Below are 19,795 nucleotides of genomic sequence, written 5' to 3'. Positions count from 1 at the left end.
TGTCTTCCGCAGGAGGCAGCCGGGGTGGAGGGGCAGGCTCCTGCTCGGCGAGACTCCCAGGGCAGGGATGCGCCCCGCAGCACTGGCGTCGGCCCCGAGAAAAGCAGAGGGGCCAGCGGGGCACTGCACAGCAGCAAACACCCCCACCCCGGAGGCGCAGCCTTTGCCGAGGCTGAATCGAACAGCAGCCGCCGGCTGCAGGGCGCTGGGGGCTCTCCCCACCCCAGCCTCAGACGATGCTCTCTCTGCCCCAAACCCCGCCCGTGCACCTGCATCCACGAGGCCGTGGGCTCCTCCAGCAAGCACAGCCCAAAGGGCACCATCTCGGCATCAGGTAACAGCTGGGCACAGAAGACCTTGCTCCATCCCTTCTTCTCCCTCTTGGGAAGAGGGCTAACGTGGGCTCAGCCTTCCCGCCTGAAGACAAGGCTCACTCTGCGCTCCTGCACTGACTGATCCTGCGCGCTCGCCCGATGGCTGGCGGCACCGTGGCTGCCTCACACGCTGCAAGCCTCCACCCGCAGGCACCGTCCCGAGGTGGTGAGCCTGACCTCTTCTTTCCCAGGCGCTTTCTACAAACGGCTCAACTAGGGATTAAGTTTAGCAGCCACCCACCAACCCTGCTGCCCAGAGAAATTTCTATTTTTTTTTTAATGTGGGAGCCTTGGTAAGAGGAAGCACAGCTTCCCCTGGCAGAGCAGCCTGGCTGCGGCGAAGCCAAGGCAGCCCCATTTCCCTATCAGTAACTCAGCAATAACCCACCCTCCCACCCGCGCAGCTGCTCGCGGGCGTGTGTTTGCAAGCCCTAAAACATCTGGTGTCCCCAGTGGGTGCACGCACTGCTCGGGCCCTGGGGCAGCTGGTGCTTGTGAAGCCGGCACCTTCCCGCTGCTCAGAACAGCACCTGCCCTGGCCTGTGTGGGAGAGGAGCTCCACCTGCCCACCGCCGTGCCCGGGCCAGGGCGCAGGCTATGCAGCTGGAGGAGTAGTATGGCATACTGGGACTTGGAGTCTCAGGGGATCTCATTTTCCTACGCGTTCCCTACTGCAGGCAGCCTCCGCGCTGCTCAGCGCATCAGTTCCCTGACCCTTCACCGCAGGAGCTGCACTCCAGAACGTTGCTCCTGAGCCTGTCATGCGCTCCCAAAGCTGCCCCCTGAATTTCTGTCGGCTGGCGGGCAGCGGGCCTGGCCCTCCTTCTCCCGGCAGCCCCCACGGCTGCGCAGGGAGGCGGGGGTCGGGACAACGCTGGCCAGGGCAGCGGGCGCGGGGCCAGCTGCGCAGCTGCTGCCGCTTCCAGCAGCCTTGGCAGGGCTCACGTCGCTCCCGGGCCACGGGGTGAGCGCTACAAACCCCGCCAGGCTGCCCTCCACGCAGGTGGGCGAAGGAGCGGGGCGCGGGATACTTTAGGCTCTGTAACAGACAGTTTTCCAGAGGAGTTCAACAGCTGGCATTTCTAGGAGTGACAGTAACGTCGAAAAAAGCCAGCTCACTGGTGGAAGATACTTCAGGGAAATCTTTCCTATGGACCAGGTCTTCTGAGTATGCTCAAATTCAATTTAAAAACTGAATCTAAGAGTAGCATTGCTTCAGTTTCACAAGTTTCAGTGCCAAATGTGTGTTCTACAGGCAGAGCTTTCTCCCACTGGGGAGCTGCACACCGATGAGGGAAACACCAGCTCCACAGTAACGCGTCCTACTGACACAAGCTAAATCCCAATACTTAGTCCTATTCTGGTTCAGCAATGGAAGTTCTTGCTGTAAATAGGAACGGAAGAGGGATGTAAATCCAAACCAGGGTGTGGTCTGTCCAGCCTCCTCTGGAAAACAGTGAGTCAGACCCAGAAAAATGAGAAAGACTAGGAAAAGTTATACCCGGGGACAACCCTGAAGGCTGGTGCTGTGACCCCGCTCCTCACCAACAGCCGCTGGTGGCATGGCTGTCTCGTACGCAGCTGAAGTCACAAACAGTTCCAGTGAATTACCGATGACAATACGTACCGCAGCACTCGCTACCCGTCAGCTGATTCTGAGCTCCTTTTGGTTCAAACACTTTCCCTGTTTTTTTTTTTTTTCTCTGTAACACATAAAACCTCATTAATGCAAAATCCAAACAAAATGCAAAGAATTTTTTTCTTGTTTGCCAGTCCATTCCTATTTACAGTCTAGTGAAAACTGTTTAAAGCGCCAATCTGTCTGTCTTTCCAGCTGACATTCTTTCCATTCCAGTCCCGCTTCCTGCAGTTCCCTTCGGTGGCTTTTTCTTTGCATCGTGATTGTCTGAATTAAGATGTAATGCTCTCGGTAGAAACTGGGTTTGCAAACGCAGTTTAAAACACGGAATCCCCCAAACAACTGTCTGAAGGCAGCAGAAAAAACTGGGCTTTGCCATTAGCTGACGCCACCCCAAGAAGCCACAGGAGCACCTGGGGATCAGAGGGCAGCAGTGCTGACATCAAGGCACTTGACAATTGAGCAATGGTTTACAAAGAATTAATCATCTAAAAAGGTTTCAGTGAGCATTTTGGAGACAGCTCAGAAAAAACAGCCGTAAATAGAAGTGAGGGCTTGGAAATCTAAGGCAGAGAGGCGGTCTGGATGCAGAAGGGCCATAGGCAGCACAATGCTTCAAATACACGAATAAACACATCTAAGGGCTGGAAGGTCACAATCTGGAAGCAGTGGAGGGTGAGGAAGAGAAGGCCACAGCAGTAAAAATATTCTAGGAATGTTGGAAATGGGGTAAGCAAACTAGATTTATGAACGGGACTTTCCTAGCGTGCGCACTACCCTTCCATTACACAATACTTAGACCTCTGCTCACACAATTGAAACAAACTCCAAGTTTTCAAACTCCTTGACCAAGCCTGTAGGAGTCCCTTGGAACCCTTGCAATAGGGAAGGCGTTGGTGCCTCTCACAGCTCTAAGGACACGGCGGCACTGCGTGGATCTTGCCGCAAGACGAAGTAGAAAGTGTCAGGAGGGAAGTATGAGTGGTTTTCCACGTCCATGGCAAGCAATAGCCCCGGAAAAGCCCAGGATCTCTCACACCCTCTCCAAGTCCTGCCGGCAGAAATTAGGATTTCTTCCTCATCAGACAGAAAATGCTCTTTCTCCAAAGTCAGCCAGGTTGTCGCTGCAGTCTGCGTTCCGGCTGCATGATGAGATGCCACGGCCTCTGCCCTCAGTCCTGGTGGTGCACGAGCACTCACCAACACCAGAAATTTTACAGCCGATACTTCTTGCCAGAAGCAAGAGCAATCTAGCTGTTACGGCTCTGCTTTGTGCGTGATGGGAACCATTTCTACATAGCCCCTTGATGGCCAGCCTCCGCGGCAGCCTACTCATGAGCTGGCCGTTTGTTACGGCAAGTCCCTCCGTGCTCCCCGCAGACAGAGCGCTCTGTTGGAGGACCCTGGTATATGAAGCCAGGGAGCTGCAGCCAGGCACGGCCCCTTGATGGCTAAACTCCACCCTTCCCAAAGCTCTGAGATGCAGAACCGCAACAGAAAAGGAGTGCAACACTGCAGCGTTCATTTACAGGATGTATTTATTACACTGTAAAAAGTCCATTGGATTTGTAGCCATTTATTCTATATGTACACTGGTTGTACTCCCACCCCAACATAGGTTCCTCTCGGTACAACAGCCGCTGGGTTGGAGTCACGCCCAGGCCCCTCCCAGTCACCAGTAGAATTTCCAAGATTGGAATTATTGAGAATTTAGCCAACTAATCGAGAGAGGAGGAAGAACGGAGATGCAGCGCTTGCCAGGAAGCCAGCTCTGCTCTGGGCATGACGGGGACGAAGAGCAGCACATCCTTGCTGCAAGGCAGAAGCACAAGAATGATTACCAGGGCCTCAGCTGCAGGGGCATGCTAGGTGGAGAAGGAGGTGGGCTCCCAACAACGAGAAGGTGCAGAAAGGTGCAATCTCTGCAGAGCTTCCAAGAGAAAGCACAGCAGGCTTGCTGGGCACCTGTCAGCAGGTGCCACAGATCCCCACACCTTCTCTAGTTGAAGAGGATGTTCTCCTAAGGGTTGGGGCTGGACACCAAGAGGCCAATGGAGCAAGCGGTGGACAACACAGCGCTGCTGCGCACCCCAGGGGAGCGGCTCCCTGAGTGCTGTTTGAGAGGTGGCCACGGTGCTCTGCTCTCAGGTCATGGGCCTCTGCATTTCCTTCTTATCTGCTCAACTAGGCAGAGCCTTCTGAATTTGCTCTCTCCAACCAGAAAGCCTGATTCCATTTACAGGAGGAGGGAGGAAAGCAGTACTGCCCCTACCAGACTCCCCTGCTGCCTACTCCCTATCTGGCATGGGGATTGCTGTGATCCGTGTTGCAGAAGGAAAGCGTGTGGCTACACAGCAGACAAGAAGCCCTATGTAACAAGCTGGGAGCTGCACTGTAAGCATCCACATTTCTACACAAAATTCTCAACCAGCTGAACCCAGGCACGCCCAGAGCCCAAACAAAGCAGTGCGGCCAGAAGCATGGGCAGGAAAGCTAGGGAATGGCTGGGGAATTGTCCAGGGACTGGACTGAATAGTCTGAGAGGCAGTCCTGTACTGCAGCCCCTCTCCGGTGTGACATCAGAGAGCTTTCCCTCTTCACCGGATGAACTGGTGGCAGCTTGGTCCCAGGCTGCTGGGCGTGGACGTTGCCTAGCCCCTGAGATTGTGAGGCAGGAAGGAGACTGGTCGCTGGAACCAGGCACCCCTCCAAGAAAACAGGGATTTCTAGGCAGATTTCTAGGTAGTTGCCATGAGAAGGGAGCAGAATGTGATGTGCTCCAGGGGTACTGTGGCAGCAGCCCTTCTGCTCAGGTTAGCATCATCTTCTAAGGGGGGAAAAAAAAAAAAAAAGGAAAAAAAAAGAAAACATGCCCGCTGCCAGAGAACATTTGGCCAGCATCCTCCACCCACAGAGCTTCCTCAGCAGACAGTTCTCAGGCATCCTTGAACTAATTGACTTCAGAGGTTGTCATGGGGTCAGCGGGCCGTGGAGTAGCTAAGAGGGGAACAGGAGAAGTGGCTTCAATTAGGGCCGGGTTGAGAATGATCGGAAGAGTCATAGGTGGCACCCCAACCTGCAGGGGAGAGGCAAGAGGCTGCAGGATGAGCGGCGGCTGTGCTGTCGTAGGAGGTACGTCTGTAACAGGGCTTGTCTTTGTTGGAGCTGATGCTGAGAAAGAAGGAGAGGCAGAGGTGCTTATGGTGGGTGAGGCAGGTGCAGTGGCTCTCTCACACTCTGGAAGAGAGAGACAAAATACATCCTTACATAGGCCCTGACGAAGTCACCTTTCAGCTCAAAGCTAGGCAGGGCTGAAGATCAACTCAGGGGCCTTTTCAGACTTGCTCATTCCACATACCTTCATATATGAGGTGCCAATCACAGGCATTCTGCCCCAACCTCTGCCCACCCTGGCAACCCCAGCAGGAAGGCCACGACCTATCCATTTGGAAGCACAACAGTTCCACAATACCAGAGGCCTGGTCACTGTAGATCACGCTAAACCAAGGAAAAGCGGATCCATGCCATCGTGCTGGGAAGATGATTCCAGAAAGAAGAAAACAGGACTCACCACTGGCACCCAGTTCACTGGGCTTCTCTGAAGGAGCCAGGTGGGTGGCTGGTCTCACATCCCCCACAGGAGAAGGGGGCAGGGCAGACACTATTGATTTCTGATGCTGCTGCTGCTCCATTGGTATGCTGGGCACAGGATCTAGAAAACAAAACAAGCAGTGAGCCCAGTTTGCTCACTCCTTTTTCCCTCCTTGTGCCAAGCTCCCGCAGCCTCCTGCACTATCATTTAATCAGTATTCAGGCACTATGGCAGCTGCGTACTGGACAAGGGGCAAGCACTGGGTCCACCACCTGTTTTCTTAAGGTTTCACAGCCCCTCATACCTTGGATGACTGTTTGTTTGAAGAGCTCATCCCGCAGCCTAGGTAAGAAACAGTCAATCCGCTCCCAGGTGATCTCCCAGAGATCTGAGTATCCTGTCCGTGAGTCAGCACTGTGGAATATCCCAGCTGTATCCATTACAAGCAGCATATTCTTCAGAGACTCTGGTATGGCCTCCAGCTGTAATCGGAGACACTCCTCAGGACACAGAGAATGGACGTATAGCATCGAACAAAAGCACAAAACAACTGATGGGCTTCCTTGGAAGCAGAGACCAAGAGGAGAAACCATAGAACAAAATGTTTTTGGAAGGGTTAAAAAGTTAAAAAAAACCACAACAAACCAAAAAAACAAAACAAAACACCCCCAAGAAACAACCAAACCAAAACACCTTTCAAGTTTAGAAGGTTAAAACTAATGAAAGATTGTTGAAGGCACTGCAGCATCACTTTCAGCACCTTACCAGCAAGTCACTGGAGCCTGCATGCATGTATTTGTCCATAAAGTCCAGGATTGTCAGCCACAGGGCAGCAAAAGTGGTCAATGACAGCAGTGGTGAAAGATGCTGTAGGAACACCTAGAAAAAAAACCCACAACTACTGTCAGCAAGTAGTATCAGGGCTGCTGCTCATAGCTTGACTAGCCAGACTTGCAAATCTGGAATTCCCCCTCCTTGTGGCAGGCCAGGAGCATGCACAGGCCCAGCCTGAGGACGCCAGAGACCTCCACTCTTCTGAGCTGCGTAAGTAGAGGAGCGGATCTCGTCTCCTTTGCATGAGGCCACTGCATCATCATGTCTTCCAGCCCTTCCAGACTCTCTGCCTTAGGTCAGTACTATCAGCTTGTGACATGCATCATTTCACCACTAGAACAGACTATCTTCAACTAATGTTGGGTGAAATACTTCTCTCTTCAACCTTCATAAAGTTACAAACTCCTTCCTGACAATTTTCTGAAGGCCAGTATCATGGAGACAGTTCTGGAAAGAAGGCATGTCCCAACAGCAGAAGGTGGTAGAGGCGGCCCAGCACTGAAGACAGTCAAACCGGCAAACTGACACCTACCCAGATCAGAGATGCTAAGAAGCTAACACAGCAAACTGTTTGGTTGTCTCGAGGCACATGGTTTCCCCTGAACCTTCAGGCAGCAGAAGCACACTCACCTTGGAGAGCAGTGTTGAGGCTCTCATCCTAGTTTCTTCCATCCCACCAACATCAGCTGGGCTGATGTTCTCAAGTAGCTTGGTCAGCAGAGGGAACAGCACCTGTTGGATCAGAAGATTGATATTCACAGGATCAGAGCAGGGAATGCCTTGTCTGTTGTGGTGAACAAACTGCTCAAGAAGATGGTGCTGAAGTAGGACACTATTCTGCCCCTCCTGCACACAGCTTTGCTCTTCATGGCAATGCTGTCCTGCCTACATGCCCAGCCCAGCCAGGAGGTTACCTTGTTGAAGCAGGACTCCCATTCCAGGGCATCCAGGGCCTGCAGGTCATGTACCAGGAGGGCCCGCTGCAAGTAAGTGAGTGCCTGCATCCGTACCTGGCGTCGGGCATCACAGCACAGCCAGGCAATACCTGCAAGAGAGGGATTCAGGGCAAAGCCCACAGGGAAGGTGTGACATCCCTACTTCCCCAGCCTAGGGTGGAAAGTCTAATGAAGATCAAACACTCACTGGGGGGTGGGGGGAGGAAGAAAAAAAAAAAACCCCCAAGGATTATACTTGTCCATGCCACAGACTGGGCATCTACTGTCATGTCCAGAAGCAAGCTGGCAGCTAACTCATGCTAAAGATACCTTTCTGGATCTCTTGCAAGTTCTTTTTCAATTACAGCAGACCCTAAAAACAATCTCCATCTGCTTTCTGCAGTTAGTTCTTGGCTCCCCAACTTTCCTGAGTGCTGCCATTATCTTGGAAGTGTCTCTGCTCACTCTCATCACAAGGGGATGGCTTTACCCTGTAGCAAAGGACACCAGCAGTTGGACCACAGCGTTCGGGAATCTGCTTCGATTTTCCTCCCTGCTGTCTCTAGATGGCGTTGCTCCTCTGCCCAGGAGCTGTAGATGGTGGCTGCTCGTGTGTGCAAGGTGTGCATAAGGTCCAGGAGCTGCAAGTCAAGCATCACATTAAGCAACACACAGGACTTAAATTTTTGAGGTAACCCTGGTCTCCGCTCTTCCCCAAACCAATGCTAAAAGGCTCACAGCTACTCAAGCCTGCTTCCTCTATGTATATAACCATGCATTGCTAAAGAGGTGGTGTCAGGCCCTGCTGTCTGTGCTCTCCCTAAGCGGTCAAGTGCCAGGCATCTTCAGCAAGATTTGTGTCAGTTCAGTAGCCATGTCAATCCCATCTTTGAGGAACAGCATCCCAATCGTGGTAGGAGAAAGAACAGAGCCTTTCCTGTCACGGAGCACTGGACTCTCCCAGGCAGAGGGAAAAGCCTGGCGATTCAGCTATGCTGTCTAGAGACAACTCTGCAATGTACTTTTTATTTTTTTTTAAACAAAAAGGCATGAAGCACAAGCAAAGCTCCCTCAGAACAGCTCCGTATGGGCAAAGGACAGCATTCTAGTCACTTTACCACTGAACTGAGGCCCAACAGCCTGGCAGTCAGCAGGCCTGTGCCTTCACACCTTTGAAGTACCAGCTGGAGAGAAAAATGACTCCCTCATCTCAGTGCCTCAGCCCACAGGGCCTTCCCTTCTCCACAAAAGCTCATGCTCTGGGGAGTCCAGAGTCCCCACTATTCCTACATGAACCTCATGCCTCCAAATGCCCTTCATCCATCTTACCTACTATAGTGACTCACCGCTCCAGACCCCATCCTGCTTGCTTTTCAGAGAACTACTCTCTCCACTGCTATATTGCTTCTGCCTGTCCAAACTGCAGTCTTTCACTGCAGAACCACACACTGCCACCACAGCCACCCTTTGCCATCCAGTGTGTACTAACCCAGGATGCAACCCCACCTTGCCCCATGATGAACCCCAGTGACTCCCCAGCAATGCTCTGAGTATGGGAAAGGAGAGGAGGAAATCCTTGCTATACTTACGTCCTGACTAACCTGTAAAGACACAGTGTGGTAGCTGGCAGGGATGCTTTCATCCTCATCCTCATCGCTGTGTGTGTGCGCCTGGTGCTGGCTCAAGACCCGTGATCGCCGTGTGGAGCTCTCCTTTGGCTTTTTTTTTAATCGACTGGATTTACTGTCATATCTATGGCTCTTCCCCCTCTTCTCCTGGGACTTGTAGCCTAGAAAGTGAGAGGCAGCAACACACCACATCTGCACCCCACCACAAATTCTTCTGCCCTTCAACACATACAGCAGACACATTTTGATATCCCCAGTGGAGGACACTGTCCTGTGAAATGACAACTATCCACTCGAAGAGGTACCCGGCACCCCTCAGGAACAGCCTTCAGCAATAGCTGATACTGCTACTTCTACATCAGCTCCAGACCTCCCCTAGATCCCACAGAGAGGGATAAGAATAAGGTCTCTGCTGCCAGCAGGAGCCAGGACACTTTTCTCACAGCAGACCAGTTTCTGGGGACTGAGGATAGCATACTTCACACTTCTTGCTGACTGGCCACCCCAAGCCCAGTCCTGACTGTCAAACCAAGGGCCATCTTACCCCCATTCAAGCTCGCCTCCACAAAGATGCGGATTGTTTTGACACAGAGCTCAAAGTTCTCAGGCGTAACGTGGGCAGCATCTCGCACAATGAAGGACAGGGATTCCACGCACTTCATGAGAGACTTTGTGTCATGTGGGCCCAAATCCAGCCCCACAGTCAGGCTGTACTGGTTGACAAGAGGAGACGGCCCCAACCTGCTGAGCCCAGCAGTGGATCTGGAAGTGTCAATGTCATCTTTCCCAACCTGCAGGGCACAGCAACAGGGTAGCAGGAGAGGGTAGCGTAACAAGCAGAGCCTCATGCACATATTGAAAGGGCCAACAAGCGACATTTCTGTAGGATCCATTTCCCCTTCTTCCTCATTTGCCTCCAAGCTTTCTCCTCTCCATCTGCATCTCCTCCCCATCCTCCCTTTACACTGTCAGCTCATCTTAGCTCTCTTTTCTACTGTCTTACTCTTTCTCTCCCCACCACACCCTCTGCCCGCAACCATGCTAGGAGTAGTCTCCTTCAGGCACCAGAAGCCCATTTACTACTCACCACTAGCCAGCCACTGTTCATGACATCCACATCTGTCACTGAGCGATGCATCTTGCCTGGCTTCCCGTGGTCTGTGTACACCTCCGAATCAGAGGTGTAGCCACGGTCCAGGCTCATGTCACTTGGATGACAGGAGGAAGAGACCTCGCTGTCTGACTGAGCACCTTCAAGACAAAAGGCATGGGTTTTAGATCAAAGCCAAATCAAGAACTTGAAAGAGTAGCTGTGGATAAGGGAGAAGCAATCCAGATTAGTCAGATCAGCATCAGCTAGGAACCACCAGTGGGCCCTGGAAGAAACTGGGCCAGGCCTCTCCTCCTGCGAAATGAAGAGCAACTATGACAAGAGCAAGCACAGGAGACAGCAAGAAACAGATCTTTGACACTGTTTCTCTCCTGTAGGTGTGTTTGGCTTTCCCCTTCAGAGGGAAGGGGATTTCCATCCTCTGCTATGTCACTTGTCAGCTTAACTGGGGATTTAAAAAGGGCAGGAAGTCCAATGCTTTGACTCGAGGGGAAGAATCAGATGTACCACATGCTTTAAGAACTACTGGAGGTGCTAGATTCAGCCAAGACAACTCCAAAAGCACAACACTGAATGACATGACTCACGTAGGGCCCCTGGCATCACTCAGCTCCACACTAATACCAGTAAAGTCTCTCATGAACAGCAATCTACATTACCATGCTCCACACCTGTCAGAGCTACCTTCCTGACCTTTAGGATAACCTTAAATTTCATGTCTCAAGCACAGAAATCTTTGCAAGGGCCAAATCTAAGCTACTGATATAATGTTATCTAGAAATCAAAATTCATTCTCACCATCATTTAATATTATCTAGAAACCCACCAGCAGACTTGCTGTGAACACTGGGCACCAAACATTTTGAGAAGGAGGTCAAGAGAACTAATGTTCTGATGTGCAAGGTGCCACAGTCAAGTAGTTTGTTCAATCAGCAAAGACAGAAGGGGGGGGCAGGGAAGATGGGAGAAGACAGCCCAGCATTAGCTGAGTAGGCAAAGGCCATAAGGCTTTTGCAAAATCAGGTTTCTCCCATCTGTCTAGCACAAAGCATCAGGACCTTGCAAGGAAGTTCTAGAAAAGCAAAGAGGAAAACAAAGTCTTCTGGAAAAGCCTTTTCTTGCTGTTTGCTTTAAAAGTCTGAAGCTGTCAGCCTCAAATACATTGCCAGCTGGCTAAAGCAAAACAGAAACAGTTTGCTGAAAGACCGTCTTTCTAACACAGTCAAGAGAGGTGGGAAATAGTGGGTTGGTCTTGTGGGAATGGTTCAGGCATTCTGAACGCAAATGGGTTTAGAAATAGAATTTTAAAGAACAACTCCCTTTACGAGATCCTTAAAATGGGGACAGAAAGGAGACAGTCCCACAGAAGAAGCAAGTATGACAGAAACAACAGCTGCGTTTACATTACACACCCAGATGAGAGATAAATGCTATATTACCCAAGGCACCAGACCACAACGAGCTGAAAATGCTCCTTGGGTAGAGCAAAGACCTTCTACAGCTGCTACAACTGATATCAGTTTTCCTCCCACTGCTCCCCCAGGGACTAGCACCTGGACTGCTGCTCACTGAGTAGGAAGAGATGGCAGAGTACAGACAGGGACAGACCATGGGGTAGGAGTGAACAGCAGGTGCTGGTCTTTAATCTTGCTAATGTAGTTTAATATCAGCTTTGTTTTCTTGCAGTCCCCTTTGCTAATTGAAAAGCTTGAGGAAGCAGCTGCTTATCTGGCAGGCAGGCATCAGATTTCCTAGCAAAAGCTGGCCTATCTTACCTGTGTCGTTATCTGCCCTTGCTGTAACCTGCAGGGCTGCAGGCGGCTTCACCCCAGACCCAATACACTCCAGGAGGGTGAAGAGCGTGTACCAGTCATCCCCGGAGTGAATGTTGGCAGCATTGGTCTTCAGGAGTTCATGGAGGCCATAGGCAACCTCATGGCTAACTCTGGACAGCACATTTGGCTTCATCATGAGCAGGATACGCAATGAGAGCAGAATCTGGTCAGAGAAGGAGACAATAATAACAGACCCTATTATTTACACTCCATTCTCCAGCAAGTCCCCCTTTCATTTATTTAGAGGTACTTACAACTGCTGTTTGTTGCTGCCTGCAGCACAGACAGGTTAAATGTGGGTCCAGCCAACAGCAATTGGTTTCCTGTGTTACCAGGTGTAGCCACAAAACCCCAGTAACTGACTTTCAAAAATCCCTTACCTGTGCGCTGATTTCTTCCCGACGAAGCAGCCGAATTGCCAGTCTCAGCAGCCCCACCACTGCCCTCTCCACCAAGAAGCAGAACTCCATTGCATGGACACAGAGATGATAGAGGTGGTCTCGGACAGTTTGCCACACACAGGTCACACGGTCCCTAGCCACAACAAGGAGGAGGGAAAGGGTAGGATGAAAGGACATGAGACAAGCACCCAGTATTTCTTCATTTCAATGAAAAACTCCAGCCGGGAGATATGACACACAGAAAACACAAAGCTGTCAGATTTCTTATTTACTTCATTACTTGCAAAGCAATCAGGTGGGAGAATTCTCCCTCCAGAGTTTAGTTTACGTTCTCCAAATCTCAAGATATCAGGCAATAATTAATGGGTGAATAGTCCCTCTGTTTGCACATGCTAGAGTGGAATTGGTAAGCCCTGAAATTACAGCCACATGCTGCTTCAGCTGGCAAATCAAGCACATAAGGAATTCATTCCCTGGATCCAGGCAGCAGCTGCAGTAAAGCAGGGACATTTACAACAAATCTGCATGTATTTCAAGGTCATACCTGTTCTCTAGCACAATCCTCAGAAGCATCTCCAAGCAGAAGGCAGCATCCTCTTCATCATACGTCTCCTCATCAGGAGTCACAGAGATGAGAGCCTAGAAAAGACACGAAACGTTTGTGAATCACAAGCCCCCAAAACTGGGGACCAACCAGTGAGGACCAATAGAATGCTCTGAGTCTGGGCAAAACTGCACTTTGTTATCTCGTGAGGTCATGCATAGTTTATCGAAAATGCATTGGCTAGAGATCAAGCTAAATAAATGGAAAATTATATATTCTTTTTATTATTTAAGATTAACTTAAAAGATGTTAAACTCCGAGGAAGTCTCTGAGATAGAACAGAATTCTGAAAGACAGCAGCTTCTTGCTAAGAATATGTGAAGCACAGAAAAGGCAGACATACCTAGGAACAGCTACAAATACTGGAACTATTCCTCTCAAGCCATCAGCTTGCATATGAAGGGAGAATTCCTGACACAATAGGGATAAGGGCAAAGCGTTCCCCTGGAACTGAGGTGGCACACACAAACTGAGTCACCACTTCTCCACATGGGCCAGCATCATAGTGGTCTTTGTGTGAGCAAAACAGCTAAAGCAGAACTTTCTGTTCAAAGTACTGTTCTTTGGGGTTTACTCACTTATCAACTTTATTTTGAAACTCAATACTTATTCTTCTGAACCTCTGCAGCAAGCCTTGATAAATAAACCTTTCCTTTGTTTTAGCACAAGTCTCAAAACTGCCATGTGCCCTACTGATGAAGCTGGTGAATTGCAATTGCAGTAGCCTGAAGGAAAAGGCACTCACACTTTAAGGAGCCATGGGATTAGGCAGCACCCACGGCCAGCCCACACAGCATCCCTGCAAGGGTGGCGCTCCACTATTTGCTTTTGGAGATGCTGAACAGCAGCAAGATTCATTCCGCCCCCTGGGGTGGTCTCGAACTCTACAACAGCCTGAGAAGCCAGTACCAGAACCAGAACCAGGTAAGTAATTACCCTCCCCCAGGCAGAGGAGCTTCTCTAGCCCGAAGGCTAGTGAGTCCAGTCTTATTACAACTCCCACAGCAGCCAGGTGCCACACTACCTAGTGGAACACTGTGAAATGTTGCTGTACAGCTCTTGCCTCTAAAGTGGCCTTTTAGAATATTCTCATTAGGCACACAGCACACCAGAAAAAAGGAAAAAGCATAACCTTAAGCTCCTACGCAGAGCTACACATATTTTCAAACACTTACTGTGACCTCCTCAAGGCTTTTAGAATGCATTCTACAATGTCACGGCTTCCTCTACTACTAAAGCAATTGTGGCTGCAAGCACAGAAGTTACATGTGACTGCTGAACTAATGACTGGTTTCATATCCCAAATAGGTCCAAGACCTCCTCCGGGGACAGAGAAGCTAGGTGAGTACACAGCACATATCTGCAACCATGCATAGCATGCTTGTTCCATCACCAGTCCAATCCCTTGCCCAGTATCTATCTCTCACCTTCATGAGCTCCTGGAGGGATTCAAGTTGGAGGAATTTGCTTTCTGTGATCAACTTCTCAGGATCACATTGCTGCAAGACAGAAAAAAAGAACTGTGCATCTGGGGGATGGGGAAGGCATATAAACAGATCCCCCAGAGGCACAGCTTGTTCCCAGGAAAGATACAAATAGCAGCTCTAACACAACTACCTGGGGGAAAACTCCTGCCAGCAAGATCGCAACCTTTAACAGACCTGGTCTGTGCTAGACAGATTTTAACAGATAACTCCTCTCTTCACACACTGCTCAAACCCCAGTTTCAGATTTTGTTGGCACCATACCGCCTTAACACTGTCTTCGAAAAGATTAGTCATTTAAGAATTTATTAATTTGTCTTCAATTATAGGACCGTGACGCCAAGGGCAGATCCCAGCTTCTTGTGGGGAATTGTTCCCATTTTCATGTGTGACTACATTTGTGCGCAACAGCACATAAGACCCTTTAGCTGTCAATGCAGATATGCTCCTCTGTAGTTTCTTACAATTCCCAAGTCCTCTGGAACTCGCAATACTGCCTAGAAGCATGCATATTTATGCTTCTGTTGCCTGTTATCCACATAGTACTGTCACCATGAACAAAAGCAGGTTCTTTTACAGCCTGTATGTTACCTTTATGCATTCCAGAGCCATTCGCTTTGCCTCTTGTGTCTCTGTAGATGGCCCTCTCATACCAGATTGCTCTGTCCCACTGAGGGTGAGCCAACTAACAAAACTCAGCACTGTAGATTCACCACTGCAAATCAGAAGACATCAGCATCAGTAAAGAAAACAAGAAATCATATCTTCTCCAGTTTTGGTACAAAAAGGACTGCCTGGGCTATTGACACCGCTCACCGGTTAGATGGTGTCTCCTCACGTTGCAGATAGATTTTGCCATTAGGATCCACAAAATCTTCAACCTGGAAGACAGACCAGAACAGGTATATGATCAATCGCCTACTTCTTTGCAGCCTTACTCCCAACCCTGTAATGTTTTACTTAGTCATGAAACACTGCACCCAACCACCCACATGTGGGCAGTCAACCCCAGCTCTTCACACCCTCACCCCTTCAGTGAAGTGTCACCCCTACGGGGCGATACCAACAGTGTGCTCTAATACTTCATGCCTATAAGCATGCCCCTCTTCTGCACAATATTCAAAATCTGTTCAAATAAAACAAATGCTGGAATTTCTAAAATCCAACAAAAAGGAAAATGAGAAAAAAATGAAACCCCGTGAAAGCAGCTAGAGCCTACAGATCACTTGACCGCTACACCCTTTGCAGGCTTTCCAGCTCTGTACACACTTTACCAGAGCCAGGCCTTTGCAAGAGACCTGTCCTCCTCTTTGAACTGATTCTATGAAAAGCCAGCTTTCTACTTCCCTACTCTTCAGTTACCCACAGGCCGGCTATTATTACCTCCACCATGGCCTTGGGCAACAGCTCTGCTCGGAAAAGCTGTAGCATGGCCTCCATGATGTTTTTCCAGCCCTCCCGCAGAATGTCACCGTGGCGATGGGCCAACTGAAACACAGTCTTTGCTGCAATATGGGCCTTGGGATTACTTCCAAAAACAGTGGGCAGGTTCTCAATAGACTGCAGGAAAGAAGAGGGGGTGGTAATCAGTCAGCAAGAGATGTTTTCAGCACAAATTAGGGCAGACTGTTCAGAACTGGTTACAGGAAAGACAACAATTCTGTGTACGATGCTTGGATAACTCCTCCGCTCACATTCACTTTTGCAAAAACAAGGACAAGATGGCTTACCTGATACAAACTGAATCACTGAACCACCTAGACACAAGCTCTCCAAGAACATTTTGAAAATGCTTGCTGAAAACTCAGTAACTCTAATTTATTCTGCTGTGGGAACTCATTCCAGGATCAAAGCCTTCTACGAAAAGTACCACATCTCCCCTGGAAGCAGCAATTACTCCACTCCACTGTTACAGAAGGAAACTATGGCCAAAAGCATTACTGACTTGCAAAGCTACTCCTACCACTACTTAACAGCAAGATTCAAAGTAAGAGTGATGAACCCTGGCATACAGTCTCTGCCAATAATTGCTGGATCACAATTCCTCATAATCTGTTCAACGCACTCACAGCTTTTCAAAACACAAAAGCGTGCAAAGTCATTTAAACCAACCAAGTATATGCTGCCAAAACTAGAAAACCCCAGCAACCATGTGAGCAAGTATCAGACACCGTAACACACTCAATGTTTCTGCAGTTACTTAAGCTCACTGCAATGCCCGTTTTGACAAAAGATGGGCTTTGCCATTCTCTTGCTTATGTGGACAAAACCCATACGTATTCCTTCATCAAGAAAGGACAGAGAAGACAGGACATAGGGTGAATTGAAAATGCAGCTCTTCTAATCTCAGACCTGAAATTCAGGAAAACTAGCTCTTGCTGCAGCCAGACTGATGGCAAAACTATTATCAAAATGGGTCTTTGATCTAGAGGTGAACTCCATTAGAGGTGCCAATCTGGCAGAAATGTGACAACCAGTTTGTTTCTTCCATTGTTGCTGTGGGGAAACCACATGAATACACACATCACTGAAGTGTCAACAGTGCAAACAGCAGTATGCCTGGTTTTGCACTGCGGTAACAAGCCACAACCACCAAATTAAAACACACAGTGGTTTTGCTACTACTTATACACCGAGTCAGTATGAGTCTTAACTGTGGATCAAGAAGTGGGGGACTTGATCTTCTTAAATCACTTAATCGTCCTCCGTGCTCCCTTCCATTCCTCTTCTTTCAACCAAAGTGGCTGCGCACACCAACTGCAGGGCTTGGAGGGATGCCTGATCACCAGGATGGTCTGACCTGGGAAGTGATGAGCAGCTAAGTGACACTTCGATGTTCTTCCCTTGCTTTCTAACAGTTGCTCTTTGTTTTATCTCCTCAGCCCATGAAGGCAGCCCCTCCTTCTCCCCTTCCACCAGACTGTCTCTCAAATATTTGTTCAGTTGTCGTATTCCACTGCTGTCTCCAAGCCTTACAGGAATTTAGGACAGCAGAAAGTAACTGGTGTACTTGGAATCTGGCCAAAGATAAGAACTCACAGCCTTCTTCAAATCCAGAAGTCCCTCATTCTACGTCATCACCAGAAGACATGCTTGCTTAATTTACACTGACCTCAGACTGCTCCAGATTCCAGTCTCACAACTAGATGGGATGCAGCTGGCAATAGCTAGTGCCCCTGAGGGCTTAGTCTGGTTGCTTCTACTGTGTAAATCTGTGTTAAACAGTTGTTTCATGGCAGACATTCCTCTGCTTGTGTTATCTATTGGTAGTCTCGAGGTCTGGTATGCCTGAAGAGGATCAAGTATTTCATCTTTACTCTTGTGAGCTGTGGAGGAAGAGGGAATCTAAAGCAACCCCACTGCTTGGGATTTCTTTGTCTTTTAATAGTCAACCTGGTACTTTTTCACTGCTACCAATGCCAGAATGCAAATGATACAAAACACCCAGTCCAAACAATTCCATTTTTCTGCAGCCTATTTCCATTAACTGGATTAATTTGCAGGACTGTTCTCTTTCTGCTATCCCTTAAAGGGATTTAAAACAAAACAAAACAAAAAATCACCTCTCTTGGCCTTTTTACTCCCATGCTTTCAGTCCTGAATGATCTTTGTTCCCTTTTCTGTATGTGTGGCAATTCTAGTCTGCTCACTGTGGGTCTTGCACTGGTTCTCAGAGCAATGTTGTGAGAGTCTTTATGAGTTCTGACCCTTTAGAGGAGTTGCTGTCATCTTCTCCTTAGCACAAAGCATGGTCTGCCACACACTATCAAACACTTTGGGGAAAAACAGGCTGATGCTATAACACACAAACAGATTTAGGCAAAAATAAGCTTACATCAACCACTGTACCTTGAATTTAGTCTCACAGTACAATCCACAGGCACAACCTTTAGGGCTTGCCAAAAGCGGGGCTAACAGCTGATCTCATTACCAGACTCCACATACCAACCGACAATTCAAAGCATTTTTCTAACCCCTTTATGCTGGATGCTCAACCCCTACACTTTGGAAGAATAGCTCACAAAACAGTCCCTCTTGGCACCACATAAGCACCGCAACTAAATATGCAATAGCTACAATGCACAAACTTGCTTGGGATGATGGATGATCACTCTCTTGATCACAGGGAGACCTAAGTCTCCTCAGATCAAGTATGTGGAATAAACACTCGTACATCATGGCATTCTGCTCTGCACAAACTGCCACTTGTGAGGGGGTAAAAGGAAATTTGCATATTTGAACCTGCCCTACGGAAGCCCCACTTCACACTTTTCATTGCCTGCTCCGGAAAACTCTGGGCAGGGGCTGACAGATATCTATAGATAGCGTGATAACTAAAATAAGCAAATATTACGGCTTCACAGAGGAAGAGAGCTCAGATATACTAAAAGCTATGCCTCTTTACCCTCCTTGCAAGCTTACCTCGCTGCTGAGGGCTGTAAACTTGCAGAGAGAAATTATGAGATTGTCAAACACATCACTAAGGCCATAGTGAGCAGAAATCATTGCACATTTCCTAGGGAAAGAAGAAAACAGAAAATAATGCAATAAGTCAGCACAGACAAGTCTGTCTACAGGACAGCAAATCAGACAGCCTCTCTGTTGACCTTTCAGACCTTCTTTTTCACGCACTCATAACGAATGCTGATGTATAGAAGTCTACTATTATCCCTCAAATAATCTCAATCCTCACCCATAGATGCTGATATTTGTCTATGTTGATGCAAGGATCACTCAAGAAGTGAGTCTGAACAGACAGACCACTTGTACCTGAGCCAATATACCTAATCTCCCGTCTTGACATAAGAGGGCATTGCCAAGATTGGCGGTACGGCTGAAGGTCTAGTTTCCACGCGATCATGGCTATAGCAGTATATTAACAGAGCTTTAAAACTACGCTTAAGGCATCATTTGGTCTGGATCTAAGCATGACCAAAGACCATTCCAATACAGTTTCTCACAGATAGCAAGCTTTCTGAACACTAGGAAAGAAAAAAAGAAAATCCCCCATCCCATTCTGCCACAGCTACAGCCTCGTACACACGAGAGGTTTTGTTCACAGGGATTTTGCCAGCATCACTGTGCAAGTTAAGAGTACCTTTTTCCCCTCACTTCTTAGCAACACAGCTATGTCTGCAGCTCTTTTAAACGTAACAGGTTGGGAGTTTAAAAATACGTACCCAAGACACTTTGGTTTATTACAACACAGCAGTTGAGCCAGACAGTGAGTGGCAACTAAGAGGCCAAATGGGATGGATGAATGCCAGAACAAAACCAGAGTACCGTAGGTCACAATAAAATGACCTTCAATTGCTAGGAAAACTAACAGTTGATGGTCACCGATGTCTCTAGCAGGTA

General features: G+C 48.8%; 1 protein-coding gene across 3 annotated transcripts in view; it reads right to left on the bottom strand.

Annotated features, from left to right (window-relative positions):
• Positions 1-3,533: 3,533 nt before the first annotated feature.
• Positions 3,534-19,795, bottom strand: part of GBF1 (golgi brefeldin A resistant guanine nucleotide exchange factor 1) — a 109,138-nt gene continuing 92,876 nt past the window's right edge. For 2 of the 3 annotated variants that reach the window (XM_064463660.1, XM_064463662.1), the window contains 18 exons: positions 18,860-18,953; positions 15,821-15,997; positions 15,254-15,318; positions 15,029-15,152; positions 14,381-14,452; positions 12,894-12,988; positions 12,329-12,482; positions 11,889-12,111; positions 10,090-10,253; positions 9,547-9,793; positions 8,964-9,163; positions 7,865-8,015; positions 7,354-7,484; positions 7,070-7,171; positions 6,371-6,484; positions 5,910-6,087; positions 5,585-5,725; positions 3,534-5,250 (listed from right to left, as the gene is read on the bottom strand). In XM_064463660.1, the coding sequence (XP_064319730.1) occupies positions 4,964-5,250; positions 5,585-5,725; positions 5,910-6,087; positions 6,371-6,484; positions 7,070-7,171; positions 7,354-7,484; positions 7,865-8,015; positions 8,964-9,163; positions 9,547-9,793; positions 10,090-10,253; positions 11,889-12,111; positions 12,329-12,482; positions 12,894-12,988; positions 14,381-14,452; positions 15,029-15,152; positions 15,254-15,318; positions 15,821-15,997; positions 18,860-18,953 (2,719 nt within the window). In that variant the 3' untranslated portion in view covers positions 3,534-4,963. The remainder of the gene's footprint in view (positions 5,251-5,584; positions 5,726-5,909; positions 6,088-6,370; positions 6,485-7,069; positions 7,172-7,353; positions 7,485-7,864; positions 8,016-8,963; positions 9,164-9,546; positions 9,794-10,089; positions 10,254-11,888; positions 12,112-12,328; positions 12,483-12,893; positions 12,989-14,380; positions 14,453-15,028; positions 15,153-15,253; positions 15,319-15,820; positions 15,998-18,859; positions 18,954-19,795) is intronic. The other variant, XM_064463661.1, reaches the window with a different exon arrangement.

Source organism: Phalacrocorax carbo, chromosome 12 (genome assembly GCF_963921805.1).
Source record: "Phalacrocorax carbo chromosome 12, bPhaCar2.1, whole genome shotgun sequence".
NCBI lineage: Eukaryota > Metazoa > Chordata > Aves > Suliformes > Phalacrocoracidae > Phalacrocorax > Phalacrocorax carbo.
The sequence above is the reverse complement of the archived record's forward strand: the minus strand, read 5'-3'. Positions and strand labels throughout refer to the sequence as shown.